Below are 18261 nucleotides of genomic sequence, written 5' to 3'. Positions count from 1 at the left end.
GGAATTGATGTCACACACGAGGAGCGCTGCTATTGGTTGAGAGTTGTGGCAGTTTATGGATTCTGTTTTTTAGTTATTTATTAGATTTTATTTGTGTTTGCATTGACAAAATACAGCAAGAATAAATTAGCATTTCTAAATATGTTCCATACTTCCCTAGCTCAAAATAATCTGTTACATTTTCATTCGTTAAGCATAAAGCATGTTTGTAAGCATAAACACGTGATATAATACAGAACTCGCATAGATTGATTAAATGATCGTAAAATGCTTAAATAAATTTAGAAAATGTAAAATATATATTTTTAATTGTTAATGTAAAATAAAGCATTAATTCAGTATTGTCTTATTAATTTAAATTGAATGGGTGGGATTTGTCTGTCGTTAACCTTTGAAACAATGCAAACCGCTATTTCGAGCAGGAGTGGCTTATGTTTTTTTTTTCTAGGCTTCCTAAGAGTTTGCATACAATTGACAAATGCTGGCTATTTTAATCTTTCAGGAGGATAGCTGCTGCCATATCGAGATCTGCTGTATGAGTAGCTATTGTAGTCACATTTGTTCTGCATTTAGAGATTGGAAATACTTTATAAACTAGCATCATCATGAAATCAATGAGGGAAGTCAATCTGGAAACATACAGTTTGTCTCTACTAACGGCAAAAGAAGATATCCTGAATCCACGATCGTCAACAAACTGGTATGACGATTTTATATTATTTGATTATTTTTGAAATCCATTCATGTGGCATGTGAAGTTGACTGAAATTTAAAACATTTCACAATTCTAAATAAAGTGTTATTTTAGTATCACTGAGTGTTTTACAATATTTTAAATTATTTTGTATTTACCTTTTTTATTTTAATTTTAGTTCAAAGTTTTTTTTGTCATATTTATTAGTTATTGTATATATATATATATATATATATAGTTATTTTAGCACATCAAGTTAATCTAAATAAAAATGAGGAATGTTGCTTTGACAACTAGGTGAAATAAAATAAAACGGTTTTTTTTATTTATTTTAAGTAGCGAACATATTTGTTATGGGTTTAGTTTTAACTATAATAACCCTGACTTGCATTTAACACTAATTATAATGAATATATAATGCATTATATAACGATATAAATTAGCATAATATCCAAAATTGTAAAAGCGAAAAATTCTTAGCAGAGGATGGTTTCGATCCATCGACCTCTGGGTTATGGGCCCAGCACGCTTCCGCTGCGCCACTCTGCTAGACGGTATTTCAGTGCACTCTCTCGGCTCTTGAACAAAAGATAATTTTCCGTTCTTCCATTTTTGCTGCTTAAATGCATTAATTATTCATAAACGCTGACAACAACATAAAGCACAATGCTCATGCTGAAATTCCTTGGAATGAAAATACATAGGCTAATGAGGAACTATTAAATTACACAGATGGCTCTGCTAATGTGTGTGTATGTGCGTGTTTTGTGTACCGACCCGTTTAAATAACTAGAACACAAACTCCTAATTTCATTTTTAAAAGAATTAGAACACATTCCACAAAAAAGTAGCCTACACTTTTGTGTCCCATGCCTTAGTTGTATTTATTTTTTTATTTATTTTCGGGTGATTTGATCAAAACTATTTGAGCCTATGTCTGGCTCCCAAACTAGTCCAGTACAAAGATCTGATGATATTATATTTCAGAATGTCTTTCTTATCTTAATGACCAAAAAAACCCCTCCCAGACTTATTTCCTCTGTAAATACCCCTGCTTATCTTAATTAGTATGTTTATCTGCAAAAGCACCCATGACAAACTATCCTACAATCTGACATGAAGCAAGGAGGTGTGTGTGGGTCAAGCATCTGTTGAGCCTACTTCAGACATGAGTGTGTGAGAGATTGTTTTTGACCAAGATGGGGGCTAAAATGCAGACATATTCACAGAGCAGAGCATTTCCTGTTGTTCTTGCTAATGCTGTCACAGGAAATGTTTTAAAAGGGAGAATGCCGCCACTGGAAGAACTTTTCAAAAGAAAGAATGTTGGTTGTTTGAGATCTAAAAAAAAAGTCTGTGTCTAATTTGGTTCTTTTATGATGGAACTTTATTCATTTATTCTGTTCCTGATAAGAGACACCTTTTGATTTTTTTTTACCTGACAGCCAGATTTGATTTGATTTTAAACTCTAAACTAGGCCTCATTCAAACCATGTCCTAGTTTGATCACATAGTTCTGATCTGTATTACATCATGTAGCTATATCTACTTATCAGATATTCAAATGTAATATTAATAAATATTTATGTGTTTCAAGCACAAAAATGGAGGTAGAAAGTTCCAGATGGCTTATATCAAGGTTCTAGTCTAAACACGGAAGTCTAAAAAAGCAGGACATGCATCTTCATAACCTTCCTGTCTCTTCCATTTCCTCCTTTTTTTATTTTATAGAATTCACATAATAGAGCATAATGTATTGTTCACATCCATATTAAATTTAAGGTAAGACACTACAGATGAATAGGGTAACTAATAACTTCAAACTAATACATATCAGATTATTACAGTACATTAAAACAAATTTTTTTGTTTTCTGTCAACTCTTGTTGAAATAGTCAAATGAGGCAGTATATACTTTGCATAATTTCAAGAACAGAAATCTGAACATTGGATAAAGTCCTTTTCATTGTGTTGACATATAACAAAACAAATTTCACAGAGGGAATGTCTTTTTATCTTTAAATCAGAAAATACTGTCAATAGACAAAAAACTTCTCCATGTCGATATATTATGTTTATGTATCCCTCTGTATAAAAACCTTAAAAATAAAGATAACAATAATTTAATGTATGCACCTGAAGTGCTTTTAACGATCTGTATTGTAATTGAGATCTAGAGAAGAAAATAGACAAAATTTTATAAAATAAAACATTTAAATGTGTATTTTGGATGTTTTCTTTCCACTACACTGAAAGTAGACAAGTTATGGAAGCAAAATAGCCCAAAATCTCAAAAACCCACTGATATTACCTGTAGTTTCTTGCCTTAATGAGAAAACTTACATAAACGTCCCATTCATCACTGCATAATAGCAACATAACATAACAGCACCCAAACAGTTTAAACGCATGTCTTATGTAAGTTAGATATAACATGCATGACAGAGTCTATATGCGGTCAAGGAGCTCAGCTCAAGACATTTGCATAAGTCGTTTTCTTTAATATAGCTCAAACTATTCAGTTGAAAAATGTTCGGATTAACAGTCTATGTGATTATCCCAAGGCTCGAGAATTTCTGTGTGACTTAGCCTAGTGATTGATTTCCAAGAAAGACAAAAAAAGAATGGCTCCAGTCCAGTGTCTAAAATTTTTTATTTCTAAATGCATTGCTCAGGTTTGTATGTTGTGACATTATTGACATTTGAATGTGGGAAAACTGCCCTTTTGATTTTGGGTGTGAGCAGCTCACAGAAGACCCTGGGGATCCAAGAAGGGTTTTGTATATGGGCGTCATTCAAAGGAAATGGTGCCGTTTGTGCCTGAAATACACATTACAGTTCAAACATTTTAACTCAAGTTTCTAAATTGAGTTATCCATCCTAATGAAATAACACAAACCTTGAATATTCCCTGTGGCTGTTTTATTCTCTGTGTACAGGGCTTTATTTGCCTATGATGGAATAATGAACAGGCTCAAACTGGCTGATTCTGGAGGTAAGAACACAGAAAGCCTTTTAAATAGTGTTTTATGTTTCGGGGCTTGTTTTTACGGTATTTCTTTTATAGTAGGTGGATTGAAAGAGTTGTCGGCTAAACTACACCCTAGACGGCCACTTTACGGGATGTGCAGAGTGGGCACAGCTCAACCCTGCATCGCTATGATATTATGGGTTAGTTCGTCCTCTGCACAGTTCACTGTTTAATGTAAAACACTCTGATTATTCCCCCTTAACCAGTGTTTGTGGGCTCTCAGGTAGGAAATGAAGTAGACGAGTACCGAAGAGCTGAGTGTGCGAGTCATTTACCAGCGATCAGGGCATTCTTTAAGGTAAAAGAGGGGAGGGATTATGGGACAATATCTGTCATTCTTTGAAGTTGTTCCAAACCTGAATGAAAGAATATATTGTGAAGAATATGGGTAACCAAACAGCCAATGGGGTCCATCAACTGTTTGGTTACCAATATTCTTCAAAATATCTTCTTTTCTGTTCAGCGGAAGAAAGAAATTCATACAGGTTTGTAACAACTTGTGGGTAAATGATGACAGAATTTTCATTTTTGGGTGAACTATCCCTTTAAAGGGACATCTTTATACCTTATTTAGCCATAAACATTCATAGTAGTACTTTAAGGTTGCTTCTTTATTACTAAAATGCACCTTTTAAGGGTAGATAAGGTACAACGTTGTCCTTTTAAGGGCACTTCCTCAATGAAAAGCTGTTATACCCATTAAAGGTAACATTTTCTTTTGCTTTATTCTTATATAGAGGTAATTCGATTTAGGCAACATAATCTTGTTTTGTGATCATGTGAGCATGCAGAGATCTTAAATTAGATTTCTTACAATTACATTTTTTCTTTTAGAAGTCTTGTTAGACTGCATGTCTTGTCAGGACGGGTTATATAAAAAGATAAAGACATTAAAATTCAAAAACATCGGCTATCTTTATCTTTCTGATGCTTTAGGAAGTCCACATCTTTCTTCCTGCCCACACTTTGGATGAAATCACAGAAGAGAGGATCTGTACACTGGCCTATAATGCTGCAGTGGTCACGAAGGGGCCGAGAGGGAGACCCGTCCGCCGGATGGAAGACAGACAGGCGATTGTGGTATGACTCCATCCATGACACCAATTCCTTACCACAAGGGGGAAGGCTTTACAAATCTTGAATGATGACGTTGTTTTGAAAAGTATAGCCAGTCAGGCGAGGCAATTAAACTCTATTAAAATCAGGAAAATGGTAAACAAATTGAAACTGACTCCTCACCATTTCCAGGGCACTAATTACAAGCGAACAATCGCAGCCGCAGAGATCCAGAGAATCCAGAGAGATTCTTTCTGGGCACAAGCAGAGGTATGGAGTGAGTTTTTACGTTTCTCTTTCATTGTTGTCCTAATATTCTTTATTGATATCAATTATGAATGTACACCTCAAAAGTAAATAACAGGGGTCAGCATGGGCACCCTGACTGGTCTGCGGCTATGCATCCCCATATGCAACAAATTGCGATGCACTGTGTATTCTGACACCTTTCTATCAGAACCAGCATTAACTTCTGACAGTAGCTCGTCTGTTTGATCGGACTACACAGGCCAGCTTTCACTCCCCACGTGCATCGCCCACACTGTAAAAAAAAATATTTAAAAAGTAAGTTACCTGGTTGCCTTAAAATTTTGAGTTCATTGAAATTAAAAATAGGAGTTAATACTACAACGAACATTTGAGAATCGACATCACCCTTTATTCAAATATTATTAAATTGCGTAGTTGTGTGTTTTATTTGTAATAATGCAGTGAAACATGCCAATTTGAATGATTTATCAAAACATTTTTGTATTTATTTATGTGGTTCAGATACAATAATATTTTGAGTTTCTATTCATTAAACCAATTTCCTTCATTGTATTAACTCAAATTTTTAATTACAATCAAAATTAAGGCAACCAGGTTACTTCCTTTTTTAAGTTAAACTAACAATATTTTTTTTTACAGTGCATGACCCTGTTGCCACTGTTCCTTCTTTGGAGCACTTTTGATAGATACTGATCACTGCAGACCGGGAACACCCCACAAGAGCTGCAGTTTTCGGATATGCTCTGACCCAGACAATTTGGCCATTGTCAAATGTGCTCAAATCCTTACGCTTGCCCATTTTTCCTGCTTCTAACACATCAACTATGAGGACAAAACCATGAGGACAAAACCATAATGTTATGCCTGATTGTGTGTATATATTACCCATGGCACATAATTTTAGAATTTTAATTCAGAACATATACATTTATTTTTACTATAAATGTTTATTTCATTTTAAAGGGTTAGTTCACCCAAAAATAAAAATTCTGTCATTATGTACACGACATTCCAAACCCATAAGACTTTTGTTCTTTTTGATCTTTTTGATGAAATCTGAGGGCTCAAGTTTAACCCCAATTTTATGAAGCGACATCCCTTGTTTGTGCAAAAAAAACCCCCCAAAATTTTTTTTATTTAAGGCTACCACTTTATTTACAAAATATTTATGAGATCACCACAACACATGCGTGTTGTGTTGATGCGCGAGCAGGCGTTGTGTGTTGTAGATTAATATTTTGTAAAAGTGGTAAATTATGGGTACTCAAAATTGAGGTAAAACCACTGGAGTCTACTTTAATGATGTCGTCAAATACGTTAATGATGTCTTTACTACTTTTCTGGGGCTGGAAAATGGTAGTTGCGGTGACTGTCAATGGAGGGATAGAAAGCTCTCAGATTTTATTAAAAAGATCTTAATTTGTGTTCCGAATATTAATAAAATTAACTTGTGTTAGCAAGTCCAAGGTTTACCCAACCTTTCTCTCCAAAGGGTAAAAAAATGTTGTACACAATACAATAAGACAGAGGTCAATTTCTTACTCTACAGTATTTGTTTACAGAGAGAAGAGGAGGAAAGGAAAAAAGAGGAACAGCGGAGGGCAGCAGAGGACAGGAGGCAGAGAGAGAGAGAACGAATTCTCCAGGAAAAGAGAGAGGCGATGGAGAGAGAGAGGAGGTTGAATGAAAAGGAACAGAAAATAAAGGAGCAGAGGTCTGTCAAATATTTTCATGCATTCATGCTCAAAATTCCCAAGGGCCAAAGGTGAAGTTTACAGGGTTTTTTTTTTTTTTTTTTTTTTTTTTAAATAGGAGAATACAGGCCCAAATGGAGGTAGAGGCCCACAAACAACATAAATTGAAATGGGTATGATGAATGTGTTTCTGTGTGTGTTTACATGCATATGTTCAATGTTAACTTATGTTATATATAGCCTATCTATATTATATGACAGGAGCACCAGAAAAAGGAGCGTGAAGAAGAGGAAATGAGAGCTAGACATTTCCGCTCTGATTCAGAGGAAAAATCTGCGGTGAGTTCTGTCTATCAAACTTAAACCTGCACTAAACCCCCTCCCTTAAATATGTGATCAATACTGTTTATTGCCAGCAGGAGGCAGCAGCTCTGGTGTCTCAGCGTGTTGCAAACCCCAGAGAGTTTTTCAGACAACTGTCTTCCACAAGTGTCCACACAGCCTCCAGTCCCAGCTCACCATTTCTAGGTATGTGTAAAGAGAACTGGTATGTGTTTTTCGATTGATTTGAACCTCGAGAACCGGTATGTGTTTCGATTGACCTGAACATCGAGAATGACTTCACTACTGCATAACTGCCCACAAACAAATTATGTCTTACATTTGAGAGCTTATAGTTTTTATGAAATGACACGGAACAATACATTCGCCGCATGTTTCTACATACAGTATTTCAACACTTCTGTTTAAAAGTTTGTAGTCCGTATATTTTTTTAAAGAAATTAATACTTTTATTCATCAATGATGCATTGAACTGGTCAAGTGACAGGGAAGAATTCTTAATTATTACAAAATTACTATTTCAAATAAATGCTCTTCTGTTAAACTTTCTATACAACAAAGAATCCTAAAATATTGTATAAGGGTTTTCCTTTCTGAATGATTTCTGAAGGAGCATGTGACTGAAGACTGGAGTAATGATGCTGAAAGTTCACAGGAATAATTTCCATTTTAAAATCTATTAAAATTGAACATTGAATTGAAAATTGTTATTTTAAATTTTAATAAAATTTCAAAATATTACAGTTTTTATTGTATTTTGGTCAAATAAATGCAGACTTGGTGAACATATTCTTTCAAACATTTATATTAGTTAATGATTAATGCATTAACTAACAAACAAAAACTTAATGTGATGTGTTACCAGTTAAATATATAGTGAATGCATAGTAATCAATTCACACATTTGAGTTGTAAATAAAATGTTTTCATATCAGAAGTGGCTGTTTACAGATATTCAGCACGATAAAAATAGAAACATGGTGTTTGGTAACTGAATGTGCGTCACATTACATTGATGTGCCGCTTGATGTGATGACTGATTTGTTGATAATAATGACTATGATCTAGTTTTGTTTTGTAACTGTACTTTTCATATTTTAGTGCCATTTGTTTTGAAATCTCTCTAATTTTTTGCAGTAGGGAGTCCCTGTAGACAACTGCATCGCAGTCAGACGGACAGTATCTTCAGTTTCAAGGAATCACCTTCTTATACACCTGCATCCCCGTACAGATCATCATTGGTATCTCTTCAGTCGATTTCCACATCCCAGAGCCCAACTCTTTTCACTAACACTGCAGCTTCCTCATTGCAGAATGGTGCGACGGTATCTATCCACCGGTCTTCATCTAAGATAATGGAGCCATTTGCCGTAACTGCCGCTGGCCCTACGCCAGGGCTCCAAACTCAATCACCTTTAACTAATGCAAGTGCAACTGAAACAGAATCTCTCATTGGTAATATACTAGATAGTCTGGTCTTTTATCCACCACCATTTGCTGCTGAGCAGCTTAAGACCGATGAATCAGAGATGGTGGATGAGTTTCCGCCACCCCCCTCTGGTTTTGAGAATTCATCGGAACTGGCCGCAAACCAGCCTGAGACACTTGTCGACCCCTTAGACACCCTTATGCCATCTCTTCCTCCATCATGTCTTTTGGTACCTGAGCCCCCCGCCAGACTGCTTCCTGCACTGCCTGTTGCTCCACAAATGCTGAAAGACCTGGAACCGGGGACAAATTCTACTGCTCGGGCATTGGTTATATCTACGGTTGAGGAGGAAGAGAATGAGGAAAGGGAGATTAAAGATGAGGGGAAAGATGTGCCAGGGAGGGATGGAGAGAGAAGGGGAGAGGAAGTAGGGAAGGGAGGTCAAAAAGAGGAGGAGGAACATGATGGCATGATTATGGAAAAACATGAAAGTGAAAAAGAATCTAATGGGAAAATGTTTGAAGAATGTGAGAATAGAAAAGAACAAGATGGGAAAATGTTGGAAGAACATGAGTGTGGAAAAGAACAAGATGGGAAAATTCTGGAAGGTTGTGGGAGTGGAAGAGAAGAAGATGAGAAAATGTTGGAAGGTTGTGGGAGTGGAAGAGAACAAGACGAGAAAATGTTGAAAGAAAATGAGAGTGGAAAAAAACAAGATGGGAAAAGGTTGGAAGAACATGGGAGTGGAAAAGAACAAGATGGGAAAATGTTGGAAAAACATGAGAGTGGAAAAGAACAAGATGGGAAAATGCTGGAAGAACATGAGTGTGGAAAAGAACAAGATGGGAAAATGTTGGAAGAACATGAGTGTGGAAAAGAACAAGATGGAAAAATGTTGGAAGAACGTGGGAATGGAAAAGAAAAAGATGGGAAAATGTTGGAAGAACATGAGAGTGGAAAAGAAAAAGATGGGAAAATGTTGGAAGAACATGAGTGTAGAAGAGAACAAGATGGGAAAATGTTGGAAGAACATGAGAGTGGAAAAGAAAAAGATGGGAAAATGTTGGAAGAACGTGGGAGTGAAAAAGAAAAAGACGGGAAAATGTTGGAAGAACATGAGAGTGGAAAAGAAAAAGATGGGAAAATGTTGGAAGAATGTGAAAGTGGAAAAGAAAAAGAAGGGAACATTATGGAGGAAGAAGAGAGTGAAAAAATACAAGATGCAAAAATGATGTTAGAATGTGCATTAGAAAAAGAGCAAGATAGGGAAATTACTGAAAAATGTGAGGAAGATGGGAAAGAACGCAAGAATGAAAAAATGATGGAAGAACATGAACAAGATGGAAATATTGTGGATGTAATTGACGATGAAAATGAGCAAGATGGTGGGGAAATTACGGATGAGCTTGAGGTTGACAAAATACAAGATGGGAGTATAATGGTAGAACAGGAAATTGATAAAGAACAAGATTGGAAAATTATTGAAGAGTTTGACAGTGAAAAAATACAAAATGCTAAAATAATATTAGAACATATGAGAGAAAAAGAGCAAGATGGGCATTTGGCATTTGACAGTGAAAAAGAGCAAGACGGGAAAAACATGGAAGTATTTGAGACCGAACAAATACAATACGTGAAAAGGACGGAAGAATGTGGGCAAGATAGGAAAACTGTAGAAAAATGTGAGGACGTACATGTCAATGAAAAAGAACAAGATGGGAAAATAGTAGTAAAACGTGAAGATGGGAAAAGTCCAGAAGAACACGAGAGTGAAAAAAAGCAGGATTTGAAAATGATCGAAGACTGTGAGAGTGAAAAAATACAAGATGGAGACATAGAAGAACACGAAAGTGGCAAAGAAGAAGAAATTGGGAAAGTATTTGAAACAGAAAAAATGCAAAATGTGGAAATTATGGAAGAGCGTGGACAAGAAAATGAGCACAATAGAAAAACTGTAGAAAAATGTGAGGGCGAAAAAGTACAAGATATGAAAATGATGCAATCGCATGACGGTGAGGAACAAGATGGTAGAAGGTTGGAAGAACAGGATTGGGAAATTATGGAAGAGCTTCAGAGTGAAAATGCAAAAATGATGTTAGAATATAAGAGAGAAAGAGAGCAAGAGTGTGAAATTGCGGAAAGGCATGAAGATAGAAAAAGTCTGGAAGAACACAAGAGTGAAAAAGAACAGGATTGGAAAATGACAGAAGAAGAGAGTAAAAAAGTACAATGTGGTAACATCATGGAGGACCATGAAAGTGAAAAAGGACAAGATGGGATGATGGAAAACCGACAGATCCAAGACAACGAACGAATGTCACGAGTGTATGCAGACAGAACAGTGAATGTGACAATGCTCAGGAAGGATGAAGCATACACGGAGATTATAAAGAGGGATGAGGCTACAGAAGAAGGTGTTGAGCAGGTGGAGAGTGATAATGGAAATAAGAAGGAAGAGATGAACACGCTTTTAATCCAGGCAGAAGAATCCAACGCGGGTACGCTTTTCTCCCAGCATTCACCACCACACTTCCTAGAATCCCATGCCACTGAGCCATCTCAACACAATGACGCATCTATTCCCGAAAGTATTTCAACCCCTCAAGATGAGCCACAGATGAGCTCCTCACACCAAATAAACGTACCAACTATTCAGGTTGAGTCAGATCTGAGCACTCAAAGAGATTCAGAAGACATGAAAGAGGAGACATCTGAATCTGTTGGCTCACAAGCCTCCTCCAAAAACAGCCCAGACGCCACGTCTGCCGAAAAGGGTCCTAACACAGAAACACATGTTACAGTGAAGGATGAACAGACTGAGGCAGAAATGCTTAAAGAGGTTACAATTGTGGACCGCAGCAATGATTTGACTGAAGGGATCCATGCTGAGTGCAAGACATCACCTATATCTGAGAATCAAGCCAGGATCGGACAGTCGGATGAGAGGGAGGGGCTTGTACCTGTCAGTCATTTCCTCCAAGACCAAGGTAATGATAATGGTGGACTGGATAGATCATTCTTTACTATCAATTTACATTTCAGACAAAGAAAATAGGTCCAAACCAAGTTTGAACAAAAATCGTCAAACTATGCACAAACTGAACACAGTGATTATTATTACATTATTTTTGATGTCTTATGTAAAGTACATTACTGTTGAAAAGTTGAACGTTTTAAATACTTTTATGTAAGGACACATTAAGTTGATCAAACGTCACAGTAAAGACATTTACAAAATGCTTCCAGAAAATTATTAAGCAACCGTTTTCAGGTCGATCCTGTTATACAGTGACTTTCATGTTTCTATGATTTACTCAATCATATTTTCTATAAAATGAGTCACATATTTATAAGAAATGGCTTACATAATATATTTAGGTCTTTTTATCACTTAAACGGATATAATAGACATTAAAAATACTATTTTGTATTTTACACACCTTTTTATTGATATATGTATTCAATTTGATCATGTCAAAGTAATCAACTTCCATAAGAACTATAAACCATGAAATGATAAAAACCTCAAAATATTTTTAAAATTATGTTATGGCTAAACTGCCTCTAATCATTCACAAATAATGTGAAACTAATAACTATAGTAATTTTTTATTTTATTTTATTTTTTTTAATTTTCTTCATTTACCGTGTCCCTGAAGTCATCTTCCACCCTGTTAGTATGTACTTTCTCGACTTTCTCGACCACAATTCCATTGAGACCATTTTTCAGGAAATTACATCATTTATTTTTCCCGCTGGAATTCAACTGTACAAACTAAAGTTGGCTAAGCTTCAACTCACACCCCTACCTTTTTATTTTAGTTTTAGAAATGTTATCCTGCTTGTCACACTTGTTCCACCCTGTTATGCTGTTATGGAGAATGTTTGTCAGGTAAAAAAAAAATTAAAAACTGTAATAACTGACATAGACTTAGAAGTTATTGCAAAAACTGCCTTATGTTAAGTTTACATGTTTGCGTACTACGTTATTTGAGTGTTGATTATTATACCTAAAATTAAATAGCAACTGAATTTAGGCTAATAGTTTGGGCTCTGTTGATAACCTTTAATATTAATGAGCAAGTAAGGGCTCCCTATATAGTTTACAGCAATATCTCCAATAAAATTTTAGTTATAATTTAATTCATTTAAGGACAGACACATTTTTTTCAGTAAACCACTGTTTAATAAAATAAATAAAAAGCAATTTTGTAAAACTGCTGTACCGAATCCATACCGAACCGTGACTTCAAAACCGAGGTACGTACCGAACCGTCAGTTTTGTGTACCGTTACACCCCTAATATATATATATTTTTCTATAAACCTAACAGGGTAGAAATTCTAATAGAATACATTTTATTTAGTGTATATTGCAAATTCTATATACACTCTAAAAAATGCAGGGCTAAAAACAACCCAAGTTGGGTTGAAAATGGATTAACCCAGCAATTGGGTTGTTTTAACCCAGCGGTTGGGTTAAATGTTTGCTTAAAACAACCCAATCGCTGGGTTAAAACAACCCAATTGCTGGATTTGTCCATTTTCAACCCAACTTGGGTTGTTTTAAAACCCAGCATTTTTTAGAGTGTGTATACATATATATATATATATATATATATATATATATATATATATATATATATATATATATATATATATATATATATATATATATAGTGTATATAAAAAACTAAATTATATAGGTGCAGTTCCACACATTACTGATGGAAATGCAGGACAATGACCTACTGTTAGAACCCACATTCGTGTTCCACCCTGTTAAGCTCCGTTCCACCCTGTTAGACAAGTCATTTTAAATTAATAATTTGACAGCAACGTAAAATGTTTTGTATACTTATGGCTTATTTTGGGAGGTGAGGAGCATTAACAGCATATACAGTATATGTTTTTCAGCAATTTTTTATTATTTACCATCCTGTTGGCAAAAATGGGTTAACCCCCCCCCTTGTTGTAATTGTTGTTATTGTTTCAAACATAAAAAAAATTACTATGATGGCATAAGGGACATATACTATCCAAGAAAAGCACGTTATTGTTTAACATTTACATTATTAACATTTTGTGATAACAATGTATATGTCCCTAACAGGGTGGAACACCTTCACAGCCAGAGCTTGACCATACGTATTACGATTAGTTAAACATGTCACTATTTTGGTAGAAACATGAAAAAAAATATTTATGGATTTTGTTGACGTCTAATTAGAGTTTATTAAATCAAAAGGAGGAGATGGGGTGGTGAAGGGATGCTAAGAAACGGTGAACGAAAGGAGGTAAATCTGCTGTATATTGTTGATTAAGTTGATTAGCTTAATGTGCTTCACTCGTGTTTAATTAGGTTTAATTATCTGAACGTGCACCTCCCGAAATTTGTTAATAAAACATCACAATGAGAAATGTTTCTTGAGCAGCAAATCAGCATATTATATCTGAAGGATCATGTGACGCTGAAGACTGGAGGAATGATGCTGAAAGTTCAGCTTTGCCATCACAGAAATAAATGATAAATATATTTTATATTAAATATATTATCAAAATTATAATTTTTATCATAAAAACAATAATATTTATATTCATTAATATTACAAATATTAATTTATAATATATTTAACATATTTTAAATATATTAAAATAAAAAGTTATTTTAAATTGTATTAAAATTCCACAATATTTATTTTTATTTGATCAAACAAATGCAGCCTTTGTGACCATAAGAGACTTCTTTTAAAAAACACAAAAAAATCTTACCGATCCCAAACTTTGCATGTTTGTACTTTAAAAAAACTTTTTAAAAAATGTTATACTGTTGTCTGAGGTCAACTTATGATGTTTGCGTGGTTTTTACATTCAAAAATATCATAATGAATAAGTAATAGGCTATTTTCTACCCTGGTTTTGAGCCTCTCTCATGGAACGCTCTGTTTTTATGGGCGTGCCGCACTGAAGACTTGGAAGTAAACGCCCACGGCTAGGATTGGATACGTTTCGCAAATTATAATGAGCTTCTGCTCCCCCGTGAGTAATTGTTTTGAAAGCATGTGGGAAAACTGCAACCGGAATGAATCGCCCACAGGGCTCGCAAAATGTCTTTATCAAACAAACACAATGATTCATCTCTCATCCACCCGCAATTAATTGGAATGTTATTTTTTATTACTTTTTTATTACCCGATCTGTGGATATAACCGCAAACCGTGCATCAAACACACACACACACGCGAGCGCGCACAAGCCTCACTGCAGAGTCAGACAAATCAAAGCATGATCAAAACTTCTGCGATTGTATTTTTCCTTCAAAGTGAACAACGCACACCAAAAGAGGAATGTTATTTCACTATTTAAGATAACCCGTCGGGCAGGCCGGTGATAAGTTTTGATAGCCTGTCTGGAAAACACATAGCCCCGGGACGTTGGGCTTTGCGACCCCTGGCCCATATGTCTGATTCTGATCACGAATCACAGCACTATGAACCAACAACACCTCAAATAAAGGATTCTCCAGCCTGTGACAGCGTGCTAAGTTATGTTCAGTTAGACACATAATCAATAGATATCAAACGATCTGTAACAATGTAATACTGTCACATTAAAAAAACAACTTTTGTAAAAACAAATTTTTACTCGCATAAGTGTGTTGCTTCTTTCATTCATAATCTCATCCTGTCTGCAAATTTTCTCAAAAGCATTTGTTTTTGACAGCCAATATTGATATAAATGATCGTCGTTTTGAAAAGAAAGATTAAAAAAAAATTATTTTAGACTTTTAGACTTAGACTTTCGTTTTTACTTTAACTCAAAATGTGTTTCTCGGTCAAAGGGCCATATTTTAACGATCTGAAACGCAAGTGTCAAAGCGCGAAGCGCAAGTAACTTTGTGGGCGGGTCTCGGCGCTGTTGCTATTTTCCCGGCGGGATAAATGGCTCTTGCGCCCGGCGCAAATCTAAAATGGGTTGGTCTGAAGTAGCTTCATTATTCATAGGTGTGGTTTGGGCGTAACGTGAATAAACCAATCCGAGCGTCATCCAACATTCCCTTTAAAAGCAGGTGCGCAAGTTCCATTATGGATTGCTATTATTATGGCGTATTTACCAGGCGCACGCCAGGAGCGGTTCACAGCTGAGGAGACTGATGTTCTTGTAAGAGCAGTGAAAGACAGAGAAGTGAAGTTGTAATGTTGTACATTATGGTAAAGGTGATTTCACAGTCTTTTTTTTTTCAGTCTTTCAGTTTTTCAGTCGATTTTTTTTCCTGGTTCTTGACGGACAAACCAATTTGTCAGATGTCCTTATATAGGCTACATATATGTCTTGCCACTATTGGGCAAACAGGTCTTATCCTTAATTATTACAATTAGCCTGAATCATTTGTAAGCTAGATTTATGCCTATTTTTCACATCTTCGTGGCACACCACAATGATTTCCGTCATCTCATGTGTTAATATTTTTTTAGTGTAACAATTCATGATTTGCAAAAATAACTGTTGCATCTGTGTAGATTACATGAGCAAAGTGTATGCGCGTTGTGCACGCTATACATTATGGTCAAGCATGCGCCCTTAAAATAGCATAATGAACAACGCGCAACGCTTTAGACTTTAGACTAGGTTTTTTCTGGTCAGTGGCGCAATTGTTTAATGTAACAGCAAAATAGCACCAGGGATTGTTTGCGCCGGAACACGCCTCCTTTTTTGCGCTGAACCGCCCAGGGAGCGCAAGTTCATTCACTAGTTTAGCGACGTGCTTCTGTGGAGGGAAAAGCGCGCTTTGCGCGGGTGCAAAATAGGAATGACACATGCGTCGGTGTACAAAGTCAATTGCGCTGGGTGCAAGATAGGGCCCAAAGTGTTATTTTTCACTACACCTACAGTTTTCGTCCAAATATGAGAGATATGAGGATGTTTTTCGACAGGTATTATTTTAGAGGAGCTCATCCTCTCTTATGATGCTACATGTGACACATTGACTGAAAAAAAAAAATTTTTTTTACTCACATAAGTGTGTTGCTTCATTCATTCATGTAATCTCATCCTGTCTGCAAATCCAGACTCTTGTTTACAAACGAATCTGTGGTGAAATGAAGTAACAAACGTGTAATGTCTTACCCACGTGAGCTGGATATTCATTAAAAAATAAAGTCCATCCATGCATTCATAATATTGGAATCCGAATGAAGCTTATGCAGCATGTTTATTGCTTGGAAGTTTGATCCGGTTTAGCTCCACGTAGGCCTATAATCGGTGGGCGGGGCTACCAAATCAGGGGTACTTCTTCTTCGGTTAAGGCAGTGTTTCACTGCTCTCTGACGTCACAGCTTGGCACATTCTGAGATCGAGCGTTTGCTGAGTCTGGTGTCAATAACAGCTTTTCTTTGACTAACAAGGAAGTTTTCAGCTCCCAAACTTACAGTAGGGTGACCAAACGTCCTGTTTTTCCCAGGACATGTCCTGTTTTCAAGTCCTGTCCTGGCCCTAATACAACAATTTTCTATCCATACAGAGGGGGCATACTTTACATGTAATGAAATGAATAAGGAATCTTTGAGTAAACTTCGAGTATCATTTGAGTATCTCATTGCCGGGCCGAGTGTCCTGGTTTTCGGTAATCAAAATATGGTCAGTAACTTACAGGATATTCTTATATCACTATGAACTTTTATATATCAAAGGCTGAATGAAAAGTTGATTTCTCAATTTCATGACCCCTTTAATTCCGTGAAAAGATTTATTCACTTATTAACTTATATAAACACACAATTTTCTCAAATATAGTAGCATTTGTTTTTGACAGCCAATATTGATATTTAATGATCGTCGTTTTGAAAAGAAAGGAAAAAATGAATAAAATCCCCCCTGATTTTAGACTCAGACTTTCGTTTTTACTTTATTTTAAACAAAACCTGTTATTTTTCACTAGGACACCTACAGTTTTCTCCCAAATATGAGAGATATGAGGATGTTTTGTGACAGGTATTATTTTAGACAAGCTCATCCTCTCTTATGATGCTACATGAGACACAATGACGCAAAAAACAAAACGAAACAGATTATATTTATAGCCTATACATTTCCTCAATTAATTTTTAGCCATGTCTGTATTCACAGTTTAGTCCTTTCATACCTTATTGCTGCCGAGTGATAAAATTATAATTTTTTTGGTAACACTTTATTTCGATGGTCCACTTTAGACATTCATTCTACTAACTATAAGTAACTTTGCAACTACATGTCAACTAACTCTCATTAGAGTACTGTCTGCTTAATATCTGCTAACTCCTTATTTTAATGCTCTCCCTACTGACTATAAGTAACTTTGCAACTACATGTCAACTTACTCTACTAACTTGAACCCTAACACCTAACCCTAAGTCTACTAATACTCTAATGAGAGTTAGTTGACATGTAGTTGCAGAGTTACTTATAGTTGGTAGAATGTCTAAAGTGGACCATCGAAATGAAGTGTAACCTTTTTTTCTAACTTTGCAGATACTGAAATGGACCTAATTACTCATCAGCTGGATTCGACCAATGACATAAGTGATGTTGAAGAGGGAGAATCAGAGGCTATATCACTCATTGTCAGAGACACAGATGTGGAGCAGAAATTAAAATGCGATTCTGATCCTCATCAAGAGAATGAAGACAAATGTCTGCAGAACCATCACGGAAACACCCAGTGACATGAGGAATGATAAGACGGGAACATTTGGAGATAATTGGTAGGT

The 18261-nt window shown here is 35.8% G+C and overlaps 1 protein-coding gene across 1 annotated transcript; it reads left to right on the top strand.

Moving 5' to 3' along the window:
• The first annotated feature begins 483 nt into the window (after positions 1 to 483).
• Positions 484 to 18255, top strand: LOC307137315 (uncharacterized protein). The gene is made up of 12 exons (XM_079834914.1): positions 484 to 700; positions 3634 to 3689; positions 3762 to 3865; positions 3949 to 4023; positions 4662 to 4805; positions 4974 to 5051; positions 6614 to 6765; positions 6864 to 6918; positions 7007 to 7084; positions 7165 to 7273; positions 8225 to 11503; positions 18023 to 18255. The coding sequence occupies exons 1-12, from the start codon at positions 606 to 608 to the stop codon at positions 18214 to 18216; spliced, it is 4419 nt and encodes a 1472-aa protein (XP_079691040.1). The 5' UTR covers positions 484 to 605; the 3' UTR covers positions 18217 to 18255.
• Positions 18256 to 18261: the final 6 nt, after the last annotated feature.

Source organism: Gobio gobio (genome assembly GCF_949357685.1).
Source record: "Gobio gobio genome assembly, chromosome: 14".
NCBI lineage: Eukaryota > Metazoa > Chordata > Actinopteri > Cypriniformes > Gobionidae > Gobio > Gobio gobio.
The sequence above is the reverse complement of the archived record's forward strand: the minus strand, read 5'-3'. Positions and strand labels throughout refer to the sequence as shown.

What these genes read in the sequence shown, in the direction of transcription:
- LOC307137315 (XM_079834914.1), top strand. Translation starts at nt 606, where the DNA reads ATGAAATCAATGAGGGAAGTCAATCTGGAAACATACAGTTTGTCTCTA. An exon ending in CAGAAAATAAAGGAGCAGAG is followed by an intron (nt 6,766 to 6,863) that starts GTCTGTCAAATA and finishes TTTTTTAAATAG; the next exon opens with GAGAATACAGGCCCAAATGG. An exon ending in AACAACATAAATTGAAATGG is followed by an intron (nt 6,919 to 7,006) that starts GTATGATGAATG and finishes ATTATATGACAG; the next exon opens with GAGCACCAGAAAAAGGAGCG.